The 21,570-nt window shown below is 43.9% G+C and overlaps 1 protein-coding gene across 1 annotated transcript in view; it reads left to right on the top strand.

The window, feature by feature from the left end:
- The window catches only part of LOC138259944 (uncharacterized), a 164,287-nt gene that overhangs the window by 116,492 nt on the left and 26,225 nt on the right, over nucleotides 1–21,570 (top strand). The window contains exons 7-8 of the mRNA XM_069207940.1: nucleotides 8,053–8,142; nucleotides 8,860–8,949. Of these exons, the coding sequence (XP_069064041.1) occupies nucleotides 8,053–8,142; nucleotides 8,860–8,949 (180 nt within the window). The remainder of the gene's footprint in view (nucleotides 1–8,052; nucleotides 8,143–8,859; nucleotides 8,950–21,570) is intronic.

Here is a 21,570-nt window from a genome sequence, read left to right as displayed (position 1 = left end):
TGGGTAAGTGACTATCTCTATTTTGACTTGGTTTATTGATCACCCCAACCTTATCCTCTTCCTTTCAGGAGCACTTTGGTCTTTTCCATATTAATTTTTATTTTTTTCTCTTTCCAATAGATCTGGAATACATCCAATTTTCTCCGGAGGACGATTTCTGTCAAATCAAAGATTACTAATTTGTCTGCATATAAGAGACAACTAGTATGCATACCATCCATGTTAGTGCTGAAGCTATTTGATTGACTAAATATTTTAGGCAGGTCGGCCACGTATAGAGAGAAGAGAGTCTGGGGGTCATTACAACCTCGGCGGTCTTGCAAAAAGACCGCCGAGGCTGCGGGAGACAGAATACCGCCATTGCCGGCGGTATTCCTGGCTCCCTATTATGACATTTCCGCTGGGCCAGCGGACGGTAACAGTGTTACCGTCCGCTGGCCCAGCGGAAATGTCACATCAACATTGCTGCCGGCTCGTGATAGAGCCAGCGGCAATGCTGATGTGCAGCGGGTGCAGTACCACCCGTCGCGTATTTCACTGCCCAAAATTCGGGCAGTGAAATGCGTGACGGGGCTATGCCTGGGGGCCCCTGCACTGCCCATGTGGAAGTGCATGGGCAGTGCAGGGGCCCCCAGGGGCACCCCAAGTCCCCTTACCCCCAGCCTTTCCATGGCGGTGTTTACCGCCATGGACAGGCTGGCGGTCGGGGACTCATAATCCCCAGGGCAGCGGTGCAAGCACCGCTGCCCTGGGGATTATGACCGCCAGGCGGAAGCCTGGCGGTATGTTGGAGGGGCCGGCGGTATGGCCGTGGCAATTGCGCCACGGTCATAATTGCTGGCGGAACACCGCCAGCCTGTTGGCAGTGTTACCGCCACCTTACCGCCGGCTGCCAGGGTCGTAATGACCCCCTCTGTGCCAAAACGCACCCCGGTCTAGGACCGTTTCTTATATTGGTCCTCTTAGAGAGAGATCCCTCTAGATCTAGTTATACCTGGGCCCAGTTATCCCTGTGGAGTTCTTCTTTTAAAACTGAAAGTAAATCATTGGGAATGTGAAGATTATTTAATACTTCCCACTACAAAGCCCGATTTGCAGAACTAAAATCGACAAAACATCAATACAGTCCTCCACACTGCTCAAATGATTTTTTAGCACTGGTACAGACTTTAAAGCAATGATCGATCATCGAACGATCCCCGCCTTAAAACCCCTTTGCTCTTGAGGGATAATTTTGATTCTTTCTGACCAATCCCTCAACATACCCAAAAGGATTTTTGAGAAGACCTTCCCATTTACATCTAACAGATTTATTTGTTGAAACTTTCCTGGGAGGGAGTATTCGCCTTTCTAATACAAAGGTTTGATTATCGCCCCCTTACGACTATCCGGCAAACTTCCAGTTTCCCTGGAAAAAGGGATGGAACAAGCTGGTCCACCAGGCTATTTTAGTTTTTATTATTACTTCTGGTAAGGTATCTTGTCTTGTGAGTTTTAACATTTAAATTGTTTTCTTAATTGCTGGTACTCAAAACCTCTCCTTTGTTTCTTCCTTTATGAGAAATCTTATTGAGCAATGGGTGAGTGTAACATCTTTATTATAAGTCTCCTCCTGGAATTCTACCCAAGCATCCTCACCCACTGAACTGGTCGGTTTCCCCTGCAAGTTTCCTACCCCACTCTGTACTAACCTTCCGAATTTTGGGGGATTTTTGAGACTCAATTGTCTCAATCATTACATGCCAACATTTTACAAATCCAGTGTAATGACCCTTTTACCTTATTTACACACTCCTACCTAATACCATTATGCAAAATTGCAGCATCCTCGTTCTACGCACTCTTTAACTGAAAAAGAAATGGATAAAGACTAGTTATAGTTCTGGTAAACGCAGAAGACCACTAAAACCCCACCAATTATGGTTAGCAATGCAGTCAACAAACCCAATTTCCCCAGTGTTTATTATTTCACCAATAATTCAGTTACATTCATTCAAGGTGATATGTATCCTTTTATTTATGTTAGTTCAATAAGAGAACCTGATGTAGTTCGGCCTTTCACGGCTTTGATCCAGAGACCAAACACACTGAGTTCTCATTTTGAACTTTGTTTGTTACACAGCTTAAGGAAGTATCACTTTAAATGAGTGCAACTGAATTGGCTTACACACAATAGGCACATTTAATATACTTATGAGTGCCTAGCAAAATGATACTACATATACCCAGGGCTTGTAAATTAAATGCTACTAGTGGACCTGCAGCACATATTGTTCAACTCACTAAAGTATGCCTTTAAACCTCTCTCAGGCCTGCCATTGCAGCCTGTGTAGTATTTTGAAACTGGCAATTCGACATGGCAAAATCATCCTTTTGCCAAATCTAAACCTTCCTTTTTAATACATATGTCAGCCCTAAGATAGGTCCTAAACAGCCCACGGGGTAGGATACATTGTATTTAAAAAGCAGGACATGTGTTTTTATGTTTTTCATGTCCTGGTAATAAACAGTTCCTAAATTTGTTTTTCGCTACTGTAAGGCCTACCTCTCCCTTAGGATGACATTAGCATACCTTGTTACATTTAATAAGTGCTAACTTTTGATTGTAATCCACTAAGAATGTCATGTGTGGTCTCAAAGGTATTGTATTTAAAAAGTCTTTAGTTGTAAACCTTTAGAAAGTTGTCATTTTCTTGTCCTTACCATTTGGTGCCTGCAGCCTGAGTCATAGGTCACATGACTGTGAATAGCTTGCCAGTTGGCCTTTGTGTATTCCTTCCAATCAGTGAGACAAAGCAGGACTAAGTGTTGTCAGGGTGGGGCATCCTTCTAGGGCGGGAGGGATGGAGATGTTCCCTATCCCACTTATATTTTAAAGAGCTGTCTCCAGTGTATTCACAAAGGAACTTGTCACCAGCCTTTTGTCACTCTAGACCACTTGGAGCCTAGGAAGGGGAAGGAAGGAACTTTCCATCCTCAGATTTGGTGATAGCCTAGAAGTTTCTAACACTTCCTAAGGTGGCACCAGCTCAAATATTGGACTCTCAGATCAACCTTTCAGTAAATTCCTGGACCTGCGAGAACACCAGAATCATGCCTTGGACCTCCACTGGGCTACACTGCTGCTTGAGGCTTGCCTTGTACTCACAGGACTGCCCTGCTGCTTGAGGTATGCCTTGCTGCTTAATCCCAGGACTACCAGAGTGACCTCAAGGGCTAATTGGCTGGCTTCCAGTGTGTGCTACAGCAATGTAACAAGTTTCTGAGACTTTGAACCCTGCACCTGGCATCTTCTGGGGTGAGTCCTGACTCCCAAGTGATGCCTCTTGAGTCCTGGCCTGTTCCTATTGGTGCCAAACGTGCTGCTCCTGACTAACCCTAAAAGTTGGGGCTTAGAAATGTTTTCATCAAATAGTTTCCTGACAACTGACAGAAGTCCGTGATCTAGCAGCTCGCCGATCTGCCCGAGTTGCATCGCTGGCCAACCTGCCTCTGCTGTAGCTCCCACTACATTCTTCTCAGCAGCAGCAAATTCTGTTCGGTGGGACTTCCAACATAATAACAAATTCCAAATGTAGAAATCTTAATTGCAGCTCTGTACAGTGGCTCCGCGACTACAGTGCCACTTCCTCAGACACCACCTACTCCCTTCCCTTTCTGAACTTTATCTTTTCAGGAACATTTCTTCAAGCAGTTGGCCATAACTTTTGACTTTGCCCCAGTCTTGTGCAACCTTATGGCTAGTGCTTTGATCTTTTAGGTGCTATTTTCACAGTAAAGATTCATAATTCATAATTCTGGTTCTACTGATTGGATTTAATTCATTTTAGTGTCATTTTGTGTATTAATATACTCTCTAATTTTCTAAATTTGTGAGGGATTTTCCTTGTGTTGTGATTTCACTTTATTACTATTTTTGTGATCCATAAATACTTAACATAGTGCATCTAAGTTAAGTCTGACTGCTTTTGTGCCAGGCTACCAGAAAATTAAGCACATGTTAATTTAGTGACATATGTGGTTCATCACAGGGACAGCAGGTATTGCCTGGGAAGGGTCTGCCATCCCGATTCAAAACCCCTGTTTCCTAAAATCACCATTGCTGATGATTTTGTAACAATTTATTCAAGAAATGTAAACAAAACCTAAACGTCTGAATTTGCCTTGGTGTCCATTGTGAACTGCACTTTGAAGAAAACATTTTTTTTCCCCAGCTAATTATCCAAACATGTAATATAAAAAATACATATCAGTTCCACATATAATATGGTCCTGTATTGCCATCTCTTGGTTCTAGTAACATTTACAAACCATTCTGCTTTCTGCCTCGTGGGTTATGAAGTTACCAGAACACCTTGAAGCACATTTTTATTGTTTAACTTCAACCCGTTCCCTTAGAGGAAAATGGGATGCATAAAAAAAGTAAAAGTTTAATTAACATTTTTTAAGAGTAGTCAGTTTTTTTTCCAACATTTTCATTTGCGAATGGCTTACCACCTTCTTTGAGGAGGTGGTAAAGATCAGTGATTTGCGACTCGAATTCAGACTTTGGTTGCAAACCCAAATTCCGATTCGGTAACATGTTACTGAATGGCAATTTGTGGTACGTACATACAGAAAAAAAAGTCTTTCTGAAGCCTCAAATGGTCCGATTCAGCAAATTGGACTTTTTGCGACTGAAAAAATGCTACATACATCTGACCCTTTGCAGCTTGTAATTGCAGTCTGGCACCTCTTCTGTGTGAGTGAGTGGACATCCATGCTGCTCATTTGTGAATTTTAACAGCTACCATCACTGCTGACTTCACTCCTGTCCCCAGGCCTGAAAGCAGCCCACGTCAAGGATGTCCATCATTAATAGAAGTCATTAGACATGCAGGCGGCTTTAAAGTAGTAGGACCGATGTGGCCGCACTGGGTGCTGACCTCGGGGGTGTTGCACTGAACTCGGGGATAGGAGCGCTGTATTTAGCAACTACTTAAATTTGATTATTAATGATAATGTTCCTACTAGAGAGAGAAATCAACGTTTTGGCTAGTGGCAATTTTGACTCACCATAAAGTAGTGCAGAGGGTTAATATGCCTGCTGCAAAGGACAAATGTGTATTTTTATGTGTATAGGTGAGTGGATTAGTGAAGCCAGCCTTTACCAGCGCTTCAAAACAGATGAAATGCACGTCAAAAAGAGACTGTGGAGAGATGAAAAGTACTTTTGCTGGGAGGTAGTGAGGGAATCCGAGGAGGAGGTCATGGTTGATAGAATGGGGAGAAACGCCAAACTAGAGAGTCGCACGGGTGACACCAGCGCTAAAGCGAGCCCTGCACACCATCCAGTCATTAAGGAGAAAAACACTGTTATTCCAGTTTTTAAGAGCTCGGGTGGACCAGGGTCTTTCTTCGTTGGGCCTTGCTCACCTGCCCTCTCCCCACCTAGAACCGGGCTTGTGCACACATCACGATATATTGAACAGCAGTTTATCTGCCTGCATTAATGAAACGTGAATAAAATACTGATGGGATTTGTGTTCGTCTGTGGGTTTTTCTTGATGCTGTGAAGCAGAAAAGCCACGAAACAACATACATACTCACACAGAAATGTGGGAGAAACATTAAGGTATCATTTGTATCCGTTGTAACACAGGTATGTCGATTACCTGAAGAGGTAGAGCTTAGTCTTAACTCGAAGTGAAAACTCCCTAAAACAGATCCCCGCAGATTTCACAGATGCGAGTAAATAAAGTGTGCTGTTTGTGTTTTTATTATAAGTAATGGTTTAGTGTTAAAGTTTCGAATAAGTGGGAGATGGCTGTGGATCAGTGTCATGATTTTATGAGTACATTTTAACGCGCATAATCGTTGACATTTTTTGCACTATCGGTATCCCCATGTGTCTCGATGTCTGCATTTAATGTTTTTTTTATTTATTTTTATTTCGAAGCAATCTTCTGAAATATTTACATGTAATCTGTTTTGTGAGTTACATGATTGCTCTTTCTTCATAGGTCATGTCTCACCCTATGAGTTTCCTGTCTTGCTCATCGTTGATATTTGTACTTCTAGAATAGTGCTTCCGATCACTGCTGTTTGGTCTGAAGTATAATTGTAGAACTTGCCTTACATTCCTGTTACACTGTAATGAAATATGCAGGGTCTGTCACTGACCATCCTGCAGCAACAGTAAGTGGTCAGCAGATATAATTACCATTAGATTCAGTTCTTGTAATGCTCATTCTCAAAACCTCTTTGGCACAATATGTTGTTAAAGGCCCTGAACCCGATTTAACTGCCAAACCTGGAGGCGAAGGCCTATAATCAGTTTAAGGGCCTTTAACAGCTGGTAAATCCCAATGCTGAAGTGCTGTGAAGCTATTAGAACATTCCATGCAATGAGGATAGAATATTGTAAAACAGAAAGGCAAACATTGTAATGTTGGAGCAGAAGGCTTGTAATTTTGCATTAGATGGCTAATGTTGGAGCCATTATTAGCCCTGAACCACTTCATTGTCTTTGGTGGAGCTCCCAATATTATAGTGTTCTGTTATAGTCTTAGAGCCCGCTGTAGAGGGCTATACCGTCCATTAAGGCCCGCTCTTGTGTTAAAGGCCGAGATGAAGGCGAGGGTCTTTAACAAGGAAGCGGGACTTTAATTGCTGTTATAGCCCAGCTACGAAGGGCTATAAGTCTATTAGAACTTTCTGCCACTAGAGGGCAGAATGTTCTGCTAAATAAAACAAAGTCCTCACTGAACCCGAGGGGATTAAAATCCCCTTGGACTCAGTGAGGCCTTTGTTCACAGCTGTTGCTGGGAACAAAGAACAATGGAATGTTGACGCTCCGGGCTTTTACCAGCCAGTAAAAGCCCAGAGCACCCCATTGTCTCCAGTGGAGCTCCAACCATCCACTGTTATAATATATGTTTAAGTGCAAACGAAACCAGCTTTGGATGAGACAGTTATGCACATAACGTATGTGGTAGAGAGATCAGAGACTGATAGTGAAAAAGTTCAGGCTTGGAAGGTTTGTGGTCAGGTAGTAAAGTGGAACTAAACATGAGATACTGCAAATGTCCACCAATCACTCCCCTGTTGTCTCTCGGCACCTACAGACCTCCCCCCATCCTCTCTTTCTCTTTAGTAGTACACATCACATTATTTTAGTTCTATTTATTTATTTATTATTTTTACACATTCAAGGTCATTTTGGAGCATTTTTCAGGGACACAATTTACAACTAGTGGGAAATGTCTCTCACAGAATATATTAGCGGCAGCTCTGAGACTCTGGAGCCAGCACTGCCAACCTCTGTTTTGTAAGCCAAATACCTGTTTAAATGGGTGTGTCTCTCTGATTTCCTAAATTTTAAATCATTGTGTTATATTCTTTAATGTATGTAATATTCTTTATTGTATGTCATGTTTTCTTGATTTTTTTTTTCTCCTCAGTGTGGGGCACACTCACAAATTTCCAGAGTTTCTTCCTTAGAACGCTCGGAGATTCTAAGGTTAGCGGTAGGGAATGTTGGAGCTTGGTGCGTAGAGGGAGTGTAGAATGTGGTATTGCCTGTTAGAAGCAGTGCTTAATTTGTGCTGGTGTTTAGTGATGCTTGGCACTGGCACATAACTCCTAACACCAATACCTTTTTGATGACCATCCATCACGTGGTGGTGCTGTCTGCCTATTTACAGCAGAGCATGCCAGTTTAACAGTTTATTATACTATAAATAATAATAGCAGTGCGACCAGGCTTTTAGTAATGCCATTTTGATGCTCTGCCAGGGGCAGTGAGGGTGTAAGGTGCAGAGGCATCCTAAATGGCACCTTGGGCCCTGACACTTATTTGTGGAAATTAGGCACTTGTCAGAAGGGACTTAGAAGTGAATGTGCTTAGTTGTTCTTTGCCTTACCTGAGCGAGTCATCTTCATTTCGAGTGACTCCTCCCAATTTAGTACTCTTTCTCTCTGTGTTTGTTTGACACTTTCAGCCTCTCTACCTCTATATTTTTATTCTCTTTCTCCATCACTTATGCTCTGTTTCTACTTTCCTTGGTGTAGGAGTTTGTTGCTATGCTCGACCTTAATCCTGGTCAAAAGGTGATTGATGTCGGCTGTGGCATTGGTGGTGGCGACTTTTACATGGCTAAGGTAGGTGTGACTAAGTAGGCTGATGATCCAGCAATACACATTCTGTGCTCTGTTAGAATGCAATTGTTCAGGTGCACACGGTTTCGGGAAGCCCATTGCTGCAGGGGTTATGTATTTCTGAAGCCTATGGTTCTAATTGCTCAGCAGAAAGTTTAGGACCTCCGGTCCTCTGGGGCACTGGAAGAATGTGGCCCACACAGTGCCAAGCAGCTCTAGAGAGCCTTTGCCGCCATTCTGGAGCTACTATGCACTGTTGTGCTCATTGGGGAAGGTGACTTACCCCAGTACTTAGTAGCTTTGAGAGGCAATGCCCCACAGTGCTCAGCAACTCATAAAGGCAATGTCTCCCAATGTGCAGTGTTTCTTGAAGCCATGCCATATGGACCCAGCAGAAAGGTGGCATCCCACATGATTACAATAGAGTGGTTAACAATTGCACAACAGGTACAATGGCACCGTGTCCTGGGGTTCTGACTGGTCCACTTTACTCCAGTTGGTAGAGTCAAACCACAGGGGTGGTCCGTAACTTACTTACGTGCTTTAGAGCCAATGGTACCTTTGCTATGCCACTGCATTGGCACGCAGCTATGGATGAGCATGGTTGCTGGTACTCAGTGGCTTTAGAAGGTGATGGCTTCAGGAACTCTTTGATTCTGAGAGATCCAACAGTGCTGTGTGCCATTTCTCACTTGCCTACATCCTTCTCTTCCTCTCCAGGAGCACGGAGTTGAGGTGCTGGGGATGGACCTGTCCTCCAACATGGTGGAGATTGCAATGGAGCGAGCCGTGGAGGAGAACACACCTCTGGTAGGTCTGATAAAAACCTTCATCATAAAGAGATTGCAAATGCAGGAGGCAGCTATACAGTCACCATATACAGTCACCATTGTGATCTTCCCTCACACACTGCAGCACCACAGTGGTGCAAGCTTACCTCACACAAGCAGAAAAAGTACCAATGTGGTAGCAAGAATTCAAGCTTCCCTCTTGTGTGCAGAACGGATGCAACATGGCAGCAGTAAAACACAAGAACATGCTTAGTGCCCATATCCGGTTCTAATTTATTTCCTCTCTACAGACACTGTGGGCATGTGGAGGAGTTGTATTACCTTCTCTTTAATGCCTCAAAAGGTATAAAACCTGTGGTGAAATGCGGGATCGACTTCTACCCACACTTTATTTAAATGCCTCTTTTAAAGACGGATTGATTGATTCAGTAGTTTATTCTCATAACCTTTCCCGGCAATTATATGTTATATGAGGTGTGCCCACTGTTTTCCATGTATGTGGAGTCATTCACAATTCAGACCATTCAGACAGGTGATTTGCCACTACTTCCAAGAAGCTTGATACACCTTGACTGCGAAAATGCTCATGACATCCAATCCTTTTCCCAGTACTGTTCTGGCACACCTGCACACCCCATGTGAGCATTGAGTTTTACATCCTTTACCACTCCGAAGGCAGTAAATAGAATTCCTCGCCATTGTCTACATCTTTGTGAAGTCTTGGCTGCAGGCAATCCTCTTTTAGATGCTGTTTAGTGTTGGACATGTCAGTGTGAGCCACTAGACGAAAACACATTGGCTTCCCTTGAACATCCTTCAGAGGTTGTAACCTGCCTCTACCTCTACCTCTTCAAAAGATCGCCTTCTAAGATAACCACCCTAACAGTCCAGGATGTGCCTGATATTTCTCTCATCTCTTTCGGACACTTGAGCTGTGCTCTTGTTTTTTCCTGATAAAGCACCCAAACTTGTCTACATTTGCTCTTTCTTTTGGACCTCCAAACATCCTCCCTCTCACTGGGTAAGCAGACGATGCATTGAAGGAAACATTTTTTGGAATGTGGTGCGCGCTTTGTAAGAAATGTTTGTTTTTATAATTTTCAAATACCTTCTCAATTATTTTGTGGTTAAACCTGAAAACATAGCCTCGCACATGATTTGAGTTGTCGTGCTGGTGATGCCCAGAGCGTCTTTTTCCTGGTGACAATATAATGTGTTTCTGCTCCCTTAAGCATCCTACACATAAAACACGCCAGAACCTCTCTCTTTCACTTATCTTGCCAAAAAAGATCCTATACCTTACCTGCTCATATCTGTAGTTAGAATGAATGTAGGTCTTTAGTCAGATTGGAGATATGATCAAAACACGGTCCTGTCGGGCCAGAAACCAATAACTTGAACCTATATTTCTTTGGGTCCACCATTCGTGTAATTCATCACATGAAAAGAAAAAGGAGAATTAAGCCAAGATCACATCACCAAGACGAAAAAATAATGTACGTCATATATTTTTCAAAGGTACACGAGGCAATCTCCGTATATTTTATTAATGGTTGCTCCAGCAAGTGAAAAAGTGCTCATGCGATGTGGCAAGTGACACAGTAAAGTAAATGAGTTTAAAAACAATTTGCAAAAATACAATCGAAGAGAATTCGAGGTGCACGGCCGCCTGTCACCTGTCTATCAAGATAATTTTATTGCAAATCAAAAAGGGCCACTAGACAAATTCCTTAGTGGCCCCAAGGGGGAAACTGAAATTCTTATCTAGATACAAAAGAGCGTCAACGTTTCAACCCTATATAACGTGGTTACTTTGAACCATCAAGGGGGGTCTTCATCCGGACGTAAGGGAATGGGCAACCCTTAAATTATATGAAACCTGCGCCACAAATCAATTGGAAGTAAGCAGGCCAACTTGTTCATCATAACAATATCTACGTGCACCTGCCTGTGGTTGCGTCGTATACAGTGGGACCTCTCCAACAAGTTGGGCTCAAATAACATGAGACACGCCGAAGTCAGCCTGTGGTTGAGTGGCAACCCCGCTAGCGGCCCTCGGAGTCCGCTACTGTAAAAGCCATTGGAGGGGCTCTTGTGCTGTTTGGTAGGGGTCCTACGACAGATTGTGCAATCTAAGGTAGACGTAATTACGTAGTGGTTTGACGCGTGGGCTCGGCGTCTCACTTCACGCTGCTTTGTTACGCGAGTCTCGTGATTGGAGCCCATTTCTTCGAATGGGTGCGACAGTGCAACGAGAGGCTGGTGCATAGATACATTGATATGATGAGCAGCTTTGCCGCTCAACCACAGACTGATTTAGGCGAGTCTCGTGTGATTTGAGCCGCCCGACCTGTGGAAGGGTCCTACTGTAAAGAGACAACCGGAGGCAGGTGCATGTAGATATTGCTATGAGGGTCCGGGGTAGCTCAGTGCCTCGGATGCCAGAGCTGTTGCTCTTGGTACTATAGCATTTGCACTTACTGCATTAACCTTATGCTGTTCATTATACAGGCCTTTGTTTTAGAGCAGCACTACAACGGTGTAAAAGTTACCTTGCCATGTCATATTTTCTTCACAAAATGAAAGGTCCATATTTTCATGTCAGTGTCAAGTCCACATTTTCCATCTATGGAAAGCCCACGCGTGCAAACGTTTTCCCACCTCTCCTTTGATTTTAAATCATTGTTTTCACTCCCAGAATGTACAGATGCAAGAGTTTCTTGTTAACCACAGTATTTAAAACACGAGTACCATACGGACACCCTTCCCTCCATGGGAATCCCGCTGCCTTGCCAGATTCATTACAGCCCTTGTCCTGTGTCTTGCTCTTGATAGAGCGGTCCGTACTAATAATTTTACCTGTTTTGGACGCTCTTTAGGCCGATGAATCTTTTGACTTAATGGGAACTCTCTGTACTCTTAATCGATCAATCTCATCAAAATCAATAATCAATAACGAACATAAGCAACACCTTGAACAACATAACACTTAACAATTAATCCAGAATACATTTCGGCGAACCCTGACCTTTCAGTCAGGAAGAACCACACCAGTTTATTGCAAAGTTAGTGAATTTATTTCCCTATATTAACAAAGCTAGCACAATATAAATGTTTCTCAACACCAAATGATAAACATATATGAACATTAATAGCTGTCCATAACGTCGAAACAAGTGTAATCTATGTAGCATTTGAATCACAAGGCATTCGATAATAGCAATGCAAATCACTAATACGATAATCTGTAATGAACTAATGGCATACATTTAGTCAGCATAACAAGATCTCCAATTGCATCGTGCGACATATGGAATCCTCATCTAACCTCAAATTAGCATCAGCATGTGGGACTTCATGCAAAAACAATTTAGCAACATTAATTTAGAAAACTCCTAGCTAGGGCCCTTATCAAAAATTCAGCAGTTGGTTACCTAAAAGAAACACAATGCAATTTTACAGTTTTCCTTTCATATTTACCAATTACGATCAGCATACAAGGAAGTCTTCGTCTCACAGGTACCATTCTTCGGTCATCATGGGTACCGTTTCGATCGGCATAGGACGGGACAAAGGGGCAGGGGTGAACGGGGCAATTGCCTCACGGCGGCAAGGTAAAACTATTACTTCATGCAAAGGGATCCAATCAAAGTTACAGTCTCTAGGGCAAGAATCATTTAAAGTCTCTTTCTCTCGATTAGAGAAAGCATCAAAGTCTCTCAAAATGGCGTCGCAGCAAAGTGGGCCATAATAGCTACGAAGTCTGCAAAATGGCGGGTATCGAGCTGGTAATGGCTACCTTCTTCTTGTGCACCTGGTTTTTATAGACAACAGTTCGAGTCCTGTAGGGTCTCCATTGGAGGGTTCATAGGTTGGCTTCAAATTGACCAATCAAAAACGACAGTTCTCAAGCTTTTACTTAAGCATACATTATCCTTGGAGATGGGTACGCAAATCGCAACATTGTCTCCCAATTAGCTTACTCTCAGAGCCTCCATTGTCCGCACCTGCAAGTCGACCTTGAATTAAAGAGAAAATATGCCAGGCTGGCACTAACTTTAAGATAAGCATGTGAACAGTTTCTGTGGAAAAGTACAGCTTCAAGCAAGAATACACGTTTATTAGCACAGTGGAAAAATACGAGCATCTAAACCGTGAGACCAGGCAACTAGGCCAAAGCCTCCGCTAAAGTAATGCTAAGCTAAAACATTTCAAACAAGCAAATCGTAGCACACGTTTATGATTATGTCGGATTAGTGCAATTCTAATTCACCACGTTATATAAAGCACGCGTATAAATGATGGCAAACTACTCTGAGGGCACATTTTGTCCCCGTACAATCTTAATTAATTCGGTTAATGTCACACCTGATTATTTCAGCACTACGTTTAAGCGTTAATAAATCGAAACCTTCATTTTCTGCTTCATCAATCCCTCCTCTGATGACTACTTGTCATCACACAAATTTAGCCCACAAATTTTATTCCATTAAAATTCTGTCAGTTCCCTTTTCCTTTTAGTACCCCTTGTTTGCGCTTTGTATTCTTCTGCCATTCTTTTCATAATTTTCTCCTCCTTTCTTCTTTTAATTCTTTCCATAATCATTATTATTCCCCTTTTTATTCCCCAAATTCCAAATACACAAATTATTACTATTAATATTCCTTCTATTATTTTCAATAATATTCCATTCCAAATTCCCCCAATCCAATGTCTGACTGAAGCTATTCCCTTTCCAACCTTCTCCCACACTCCTGGTTCTTTCAATTCCTTCACATCTGCACTTTCTTTTGTTAGATTAGCAAGCATAGTTTTAATCTTCACACTATTATCCGGTATATAGGTGCAACAGTGACGTGCACCAATTATTTTGCAAACGCCTCCATCCTTTGCTAAAAGAATGTCTAAAGACAGCCTATTTTGAAGAGTCATAGCTCTTTCCACTGCAAGCTCAGCATCTATCAGGATTATAGCACCTGAAAACTTTGTCAACATGTTATCCACTATAGTAGACAACTTTCGTATCTTGATGGAATTCAGCACAACTCCCAATGAAGGAATCATGGCTCCAAATATATCACCTACCACAGCAGCTGCGGTCTCTCTTTTCTGGATACTATGAGATCCAGATGTCTTTTGAATCATCGATACGTCATCCAGTTGATAAACCTTTGGGAACACTATACCCAAATAACATCTCCCCCACCATCCCTTTGGAAGACGATAATAAGCATTATGCCCACAAATGTAATATACACCTGGAATGACAGGGTCAAGTCCGTCCATCATGAATGTCCATTTGGCCTTAAAAATAAACGTATGTTTGCATTCACTCGCTCCTACAAAAATATTGTCATAATAAGATTCACCTCGATATATACAAAACTTCCCTACATGCCAAGCATCTAAAGCTATTTTCCCTTGTGTCTTTATAGCAGCAAAATCATAATTATCTACTGAAGTCCTCTTATGTAACTCCTTTTCTAATTTCGCTTTCATTTGAGCCCTTCTATCATCTGTGCGATCCAAAAAGCTTATTTCTACAGCAGAGACTGAGCAAGTAAGGTTTTCCCTATGAGCATGAGCCGTTTCAAAAGGTTGCATTGGCTCGAAAAATTCCCCCATAATTTTATAATCCCAATATTTTGCGGTCTGGCTTAGCTGCGCTATTATAGGAACATAAGCAAAGGTAACATCATAATTCGAGTAAAAATACTGTATGTTAGTTTGACCATAAAACCTAGACATTACTATACTACATGTAATCCCGTATGTAAGAGGCATGTGGTGATAAGTTACCCCTTCCTTTACTGATGTCGGTATCTGTGTACACACATAACAATCCTTCGCATCCATAGTTTCAACATACTCTGTTAGTAAGCGATAGAAAACGTTATACGAAAGCTCTTTCTTATCGTGCAAGAGCCTCTCATCCATTGCTAGTCTTTTCAATGGAGTTAGTTCAGTGACAGTAACAGGAGTAATAGTAGAAGCCTCGATATTCTCACTTTCACCCTTTCCATGCATTCCAATCACAATTGCCATTATTATTATTACACATGTTACTACCAAGCCTATACACACGTATTTACAATATTTCTTTCTATTATTTTGCATAGCGTACCTAGTCATGATCTGTATAGAATCAGAGAGCTAGAAGCACTTATAAATGAAACTATTCAGCGATTCAGTTACAAAGCTGAACAAGCGCAATGTTCACACCGTCTTCTTCAAAAGGCCAGTCACTTATCGGTTAGCAGCATTTGTCTCAATTCGGCAATGACTCAGTCTTTATCAGTTTAGCAAATGTCTCATCTGGTTTAACAATGTCTCAGCTGGTTGTTTCTTTCACGTTATATTGTAGCAAGCAATATCATTTACTCTTTCAATCGACAGAGTCTATGAAACTTTTCTTCTCTATTGGTATCTCTTCTTCTTCTTCGTTCTCGATGCTTAGAGATACAAACTCGTCAGTCCAATCATCATTGACTGCATATGCCCATTCAGGACCGGAATACCTCCTATTTGGTATCCTTTTTCTTTTCAATTTTGCTTCCCTTTTCGACTCGGCTTCGCTGGTACTTTCTTCTTTTGTCAAGTCTTTTTCTTCACTTGACAATTGTTCCACTACAGTCACTTCCTTTCTCTTCTCTTTCACTTTCGGTCTCCCTCCTTCGTTCAAACCTTCTTTACCCTTTTCTTTTATTGGTGAGATGCTTAGTCTTCTCTTTGCACCATGTCCATTTGATGGACCTGCGATCTTTTCTGTGGAAGCTTGAACCTTTTCGTTCTGTTCTGCCTTATCCCCTTCTTCCGGGGAATCGATCACGTTCTCTTTTTCTTTTTCTGTATCGTCTGCTTCTGGGAAAGCCCTCCTCTGATCAGGCTCTCCTGGCTCTTCACCTTTTTCGAGCCCTTCGTCACCGTTACTTTCGTCAGGCTCTTTATCACTTTCAGCTGCTTCAGGTTCTCTGTCACCTTCAGCTGCTTCAGGCTTTTTGCTACCCTCAGCTGCTTCAGGTTCTTTGTCACCTGCAGCTTCTTCGTCGCTGTCTGAACTTTCTCCTGGGTCTTCCCCAAGTGAGTCGGACTCTTCACTTTCCAACAATATCTCTTTCTCTCCTGCTTCTGCCTGTTCGCTTTCAGTTCGCTTTTGTTCTGTCTCAGCACTCAGCACTGCTTTATCAGGCACTGGTAGTTTCAGCGCTTCAACTTCCTCATCTGTGGGACACAACACCTTCTTTGTGTGACTGGCGTGAATCCAGTTGGGAACCCCCGCACACTTCACAGCGGTAGTTGTCGTCAGGATCACTTGGAAAGGGCCTTTCCAACGGGGTTCCAGACACGATTTTCTCACGTGCTTCTTTACCACGACCCAGTCACCTGCTTTCAGTGCGTGTCCTGGACCTTGGATCGGTGGCAAGGTGGTCGCTTCCACCTGGTGAGAGAAAGAGCGAACCACGTCAGCCAGTCCTTTGCAGTAGTCTAACACCATATCATCTGTAATATTCAAAAGCATGTTTGCGGGAACTGCAGGAAGTCTCATAGCCCTGCCCATGAGAATTTCGTGTGGAGACAATCCAGTCTTTCTATCAGGAGTGTTTCTCATTGACATTAGCACTAAGGGCAATGCGTCAGGCCATTTCAAATTTGTCGATGCACATATTTTTGCCATTCTCGATTTCAGCGTACCATTCATCTGCTCCACCAGTCCTGATGCTTCAGGGCGATAGCTACAATGCAGCTTTTGCTCAATGTTCAGCGCTTCGCAAAGTAACTTTATCACCTCGTTATTGAAGTGACTTCCCCTATCTGATTCTAAAGAGATTGGGAATCCGAAACGTGGTATTAACTCCCTCAACAATAGCTTGGTAACTGTAAGGCTGTCGTTCCTACGTGTAGGGTATGCCTCAATCCAGTGACTAAAAATGCACACAATCACCAGCACATATTTCAGACCCCCATGCACAGGCATCTCAATGAAGTCCATCTGCATTCGACTAAAAGGACCGCTTGCCCTACCAATGTGACTCGCGCTCACAACCGTTCCCTTTCCTGGGTTCATCTGCTGGCAAGTGACACATCGATGGCAAACTGCTTCTGCAGCTTGACGAAATCTGGGGTTAAACCAATCAGTTTTGAACAATCTTATCATGGCATCTCTCCCTAGGTGAGCTTGCCCATGATAGAACCGCGCAAGCTGTGATAAGAGACTATTTGGCAAAACATATTTTCCTTCATGTGAAACCCATAACTCGTCTTGTCTCTTTATACATTGTGATTTGATCCAGGAATCTCTTTCATCCTCCCTGACATTATTCTGTAATGCTTTTAGTTCCTCTATTGTATCTACAACCTTCAAGGCAAATGCTTCAGCTGGTTCCAGTTCTGGCTCACTTATCGTGTTCCAATCATCTCTCAGTAATATACAGTTCAAGGCACAAAATCTTGCGACTTGATCCGCATATGCATTTCCCAGAGACACATAGTCCTGTCCTTTCGTATGAGCACTGCACTTCACCACTGCAACTTCAGCTGGCACTAGAATGGCATGTAACAATTCCCTTATTCTCTCCCCGTTCTTCACTGGGGATCCTGAAGAAGTCAGGAACCCTCTCTGTGACCATAGTTGTCCAAAGTCATGCACAATCCCAAACCCGTATTGACTATCAGTATAAATGGTGACTTTCATCAATGCAGATAGTTGACATGCTCTGGTAAGGGCTACAAGTTCTGCTACTTGTGCAGAATAGACTCCTTGGAGCCATCCCGCTTCCAAGACCCCTGTTACAGTACAGACAGCATATCCCGCTTTCAAAATCCCCATCCCGTCTCTCAGACATGAACCATCAACAAAAAGAATTTGGTCATTTTCATCAAGTTTAGTATCCTTGATGTCCGGTCGAGGTTTTGTGCAAAATTCAGTCACCTGAAGGCAGTCATGCTCGACGTCTTCAGCGTTCTCAATTTCGGCATTTTCTCCAGGAAGCAAGGTTGCTGGATTCAACGTAGTGCACCTTTTCAGCTGCACATTCGGTGAGCCCAGAATTATCGTTTCATACCTTGTGAGTCTTGCTCCAGTCATGTGTTGCGTTCGGGAGCGGGTCAAAAGTATCTCAACTGAGTGAGGGACCATGACTGTTACTGGGTGTCCCATCACTATTCCTTCACTCTGAGTGAGGCTGATACCAACTGCTGCTACGGCGCGCAAACACCCTGGGAGTGCTGCTGCAACCGGATCCAAAGTAGCTGAAAAATACGCTACTGGTCTGTTCACGCCACCATGGGCTTGGGTCAAGACAGACAAAGAACATGCATCACGTTCATGGCAAAACAATGTGAAAGGCTTCGTGTAATCAGGCATACCTAAAGCTGGAGCCCTGCACATGCATTCCTTCAGTTCAACAAAAGCATCCATCTCATCTCCTTTCAGCTCAATTTCATCCAAGGCATCCTTCTGGGTCAATTTCAGTAAAGGCTTTGCTAGAGACGAGAAGTTGGGAATCCACTGGCGACAATAGCCCACCATTCCCAAAAACTTCCTGTAAGGAAATGCCTCCTTGGCATGGTTGCCACCTGACTTTTTTGCCTTTGCTGATGCTATGTTTACAATTGAAAGTGTGCTGAGGCCTGCTAACCAGGCCCCAGCACCAGTGTTCTTTCCCTAAACTGTACTTTTGTATCCACAATTGGCAGACCCTGGCATCCAGATAAGTCCCTTGTAACTGGTACTTCTAGTACCAAGGGCCCTGATGCCAAGGAAGGTCTCTAAGGGCTGCAGCATGTCTTATGCCACCCTGGAGACCTCTCACTCAGCACAGACACACTGCTTGCCAGCTTGTGTGTGCTAGTGAGGACAAAACGAGTAAGTCGACATGGCACTCCCCTCAGGGTGCCATGCCAGCCTCTCACTGCCTATGCAGTATAGGTAAGACACCCCTCTAGCAGGCCTTACAGCCCTAAGGCAGGGTGCACTATACCACAGGTGAGGGTACCAGTGCATGAGCATGGTACCCCTACAGTGTCTAAACAAAACCTTAGACATTGTAAGTGCAGGGTAGCCATAAGAGTATATGGTCTGAGAGTTTGTCAAACACGAACTCCACAGCACCATAATGGCTACACTGAAAACTGGGAAGTTTGGTATCAAACTCCTCAGCACAATAAATGCACACTGATGCCAGTGTATATTTTATTGCAAAATACACCCCAGAGGGCACCTTAGAGGTGCCCCCTGAAACTTAACCGACTATCTGTGTAGGCTGACTAGTTCCAGCAGCCTGCCACACTAGAGACATGTTGCTGGCCCCATGGGGAGAGTGCCTTTGTCACTCTGAGGCCAGTAACAAAGCCTGCACTGGGTGGAGATGCTAACACCTCCCCCAGGCAGGAGCTGTAACACCTGGCGGTGAGCCTCAAAGGCTCACCCCTTTGTCACAGCACCGCAGGACACTCCAGCTAGTGGAGTTGCCCGCCCCCTCCGGCCCGGCCCCCACTTTTGGCGGCAAGGCCGGAGAAAATAATGAGAATAACAAGGAGGAGTCACTGGCCAGTCAGGACAGCCCCTAAGGTGTCCTGAGCTGAGGTGACTCTAACTTTTAGAAATCCTCCATCTTGCAGATGGAGGATTCCCCCAATAGGGTTAGGATTGTGACCCCCTCCCCTTGGGAGGAGGCACAAAGAGGGTGTACCCACCCTCAGGGCTAGTAGCCATTGGCTACTAACCCCCCAGACCTAAACACGCCCTTAAATTTAGTATTTAAGGGCTACCCTGAACCCTAGAAAATTAGATTCCTGCAACTACAAGAAGAAGGACTGCCTAGCTGAAAACCCCTGCAGCGGAAGACCAGAAGACGACAACTGCCTTGGCTCCAGAAACTCACCGGCCTGTCTCCTGCCTTCCAAAGATCCTGCTCCAGCGACGCCTTCCAAAGGGACCAGCGACCTCGACATCCTCTGAGGACTGCCCCTGCTTCGAAAAGACAAGAAACTCCCGAGGACAGCGGACCTGCTCCAAGAAAGGCTGCAACTTTGTTTCCAGCAGCCTTGAAAGAACCCTGCAAGCTCCCCGCAAGAAGCGTGAGACTTACAACACTGCACCCGGCGACCCCGACTCGGCTGGTGGAGATCCAACACCTCAGGAGGGACCCCAGGACTACTCTGATACTGTGAGTACCAAAACCTGTCCCCCCTGAGCCCCCACAGCGCCGCCTGCAGAGGGAATCCCGTGGCTTCCCCTGACCGCGACTCTTTGAATCCTAAATCCCGACGCCTGGGAGAGACCCTGCACCCGCAGCCCCCAGGACCTGAAGGACCGGACTTTCACTGGAGAAGTGACCCCCAGGAGTCCCTCTCCCTTGCCCAAGTGGAGGTTTCCCCGAGGAATCCCCCCCTTGCCTGCCTGCAGCGCTGAAGAGATCCCGAGATCTCTCATAGACTAACATTGCGAACCCGACGCTTGTTTCTACACTGCACCCGGCCGCCCCCGCGCTGCTGAGGGTGAAATTTCTGTGTGGGCTTGTGTCCCCCCCGGTGCCCTACAAAACCCCCCTGGTCTGCCCTCCGAAGACGCGGGTACTTACCTGCAAGCAGACCGGAACCGGGGCACCCCCTTCTCTCCATTCTAGCCTATGCGTTTTGGGCACCACTTTGGACTCTGCACCTGACCGGCCCTGAGCTGCTGGTGTGGTGACTTTGGGGTTGCTCTGAACCCCCAACGGTGGGCTACCTTGGACCAAGAACTGAACCCTGTAAGTGTCTTACTTACCTGGTAAAACTAACAAAAACTTACCTCCCCCAGGAACTGTGAAAATTGCACTAAGTGTCCACTTTTAAAACAGCTATTTGTCAATAACTTGAAAAGTATACATGCAATTTTTATGATTTAAAGTTCCTAATGTACTTACCTGCAATACCTTTCAAACAAGATATTACATGTTAAATTTGAACCTGTGGTTCTTAAAATAAACTAAGAAAAGATATTTTTCTATACAAAACCTATTGGCTGGATTTGTCTCTGAGTGTGTGTACCTCATTTATTGCCTATGTGTATGTACAACAAATGCTTAACACTACTCCTTGGATAAGCCTACTGCTCGACCACACTACCACAAAATAGAGCATTAGTATTATCTATTTTTACCACTATTTTACCTCTAAGGGGAACCCTTGGACTCTGTGCATGCTATTCCTTACTTTGAAATAGCACATACAGAGCCAACTTCCTACATTGGTGGATCAGCGGTGGGGTACAAGACTTTGCATTTGCTGGACTACTCAGCCAATACCTGATCACACGACAAATTCCAAAATTGTCATTAGAAATTGATTTTTGCAATTTGAAAAGTTTTCTAAATTCTTAAAAGACCTGCTAGGGCCTTGTGTTAGATCCTGTTTAGCATTTCTTTTAGAGTTTAAAAGTTTGTAAAAGTTTGAATTAGATTCTAGAACCAGTTGTAGATTCTTAAAAAGTATTCCAACTTTTAGAAGCAAAATGTCTAGCACAGATGTGACTGTGGTGGAACTCAACACCACACCTTACCTCCATCTTAAGATGAGGGAGCTAAGGTCACTCTGTAAAATAAAGAAAATAACAATGGGCCCCAAACCTACCAAAATACAGCTCCAGGAGCTTTTGGC

The sequence above is a fragment of the Pleurodeles waltl genome, chromosome 9 (assembly GCF_031143425.1).
Source record: "Pleurodeles waltl isolate 20211129_DDA chromosome 9, aPleWal1.hap1.20221129, whole genome shotgun sequence".
NCBI classification, from domain to species: Eukaryota; Metazoa; Chordata; class Amphibia; order Caudata; family Salamandridae; genus Pleurodeles; species Pleurodeles waltl.
The sequence above is the reverse complement of the archived record's forward strand: the minus strand, read 5'-3'. Positions and strand labels throughout refer to the sequence as shown.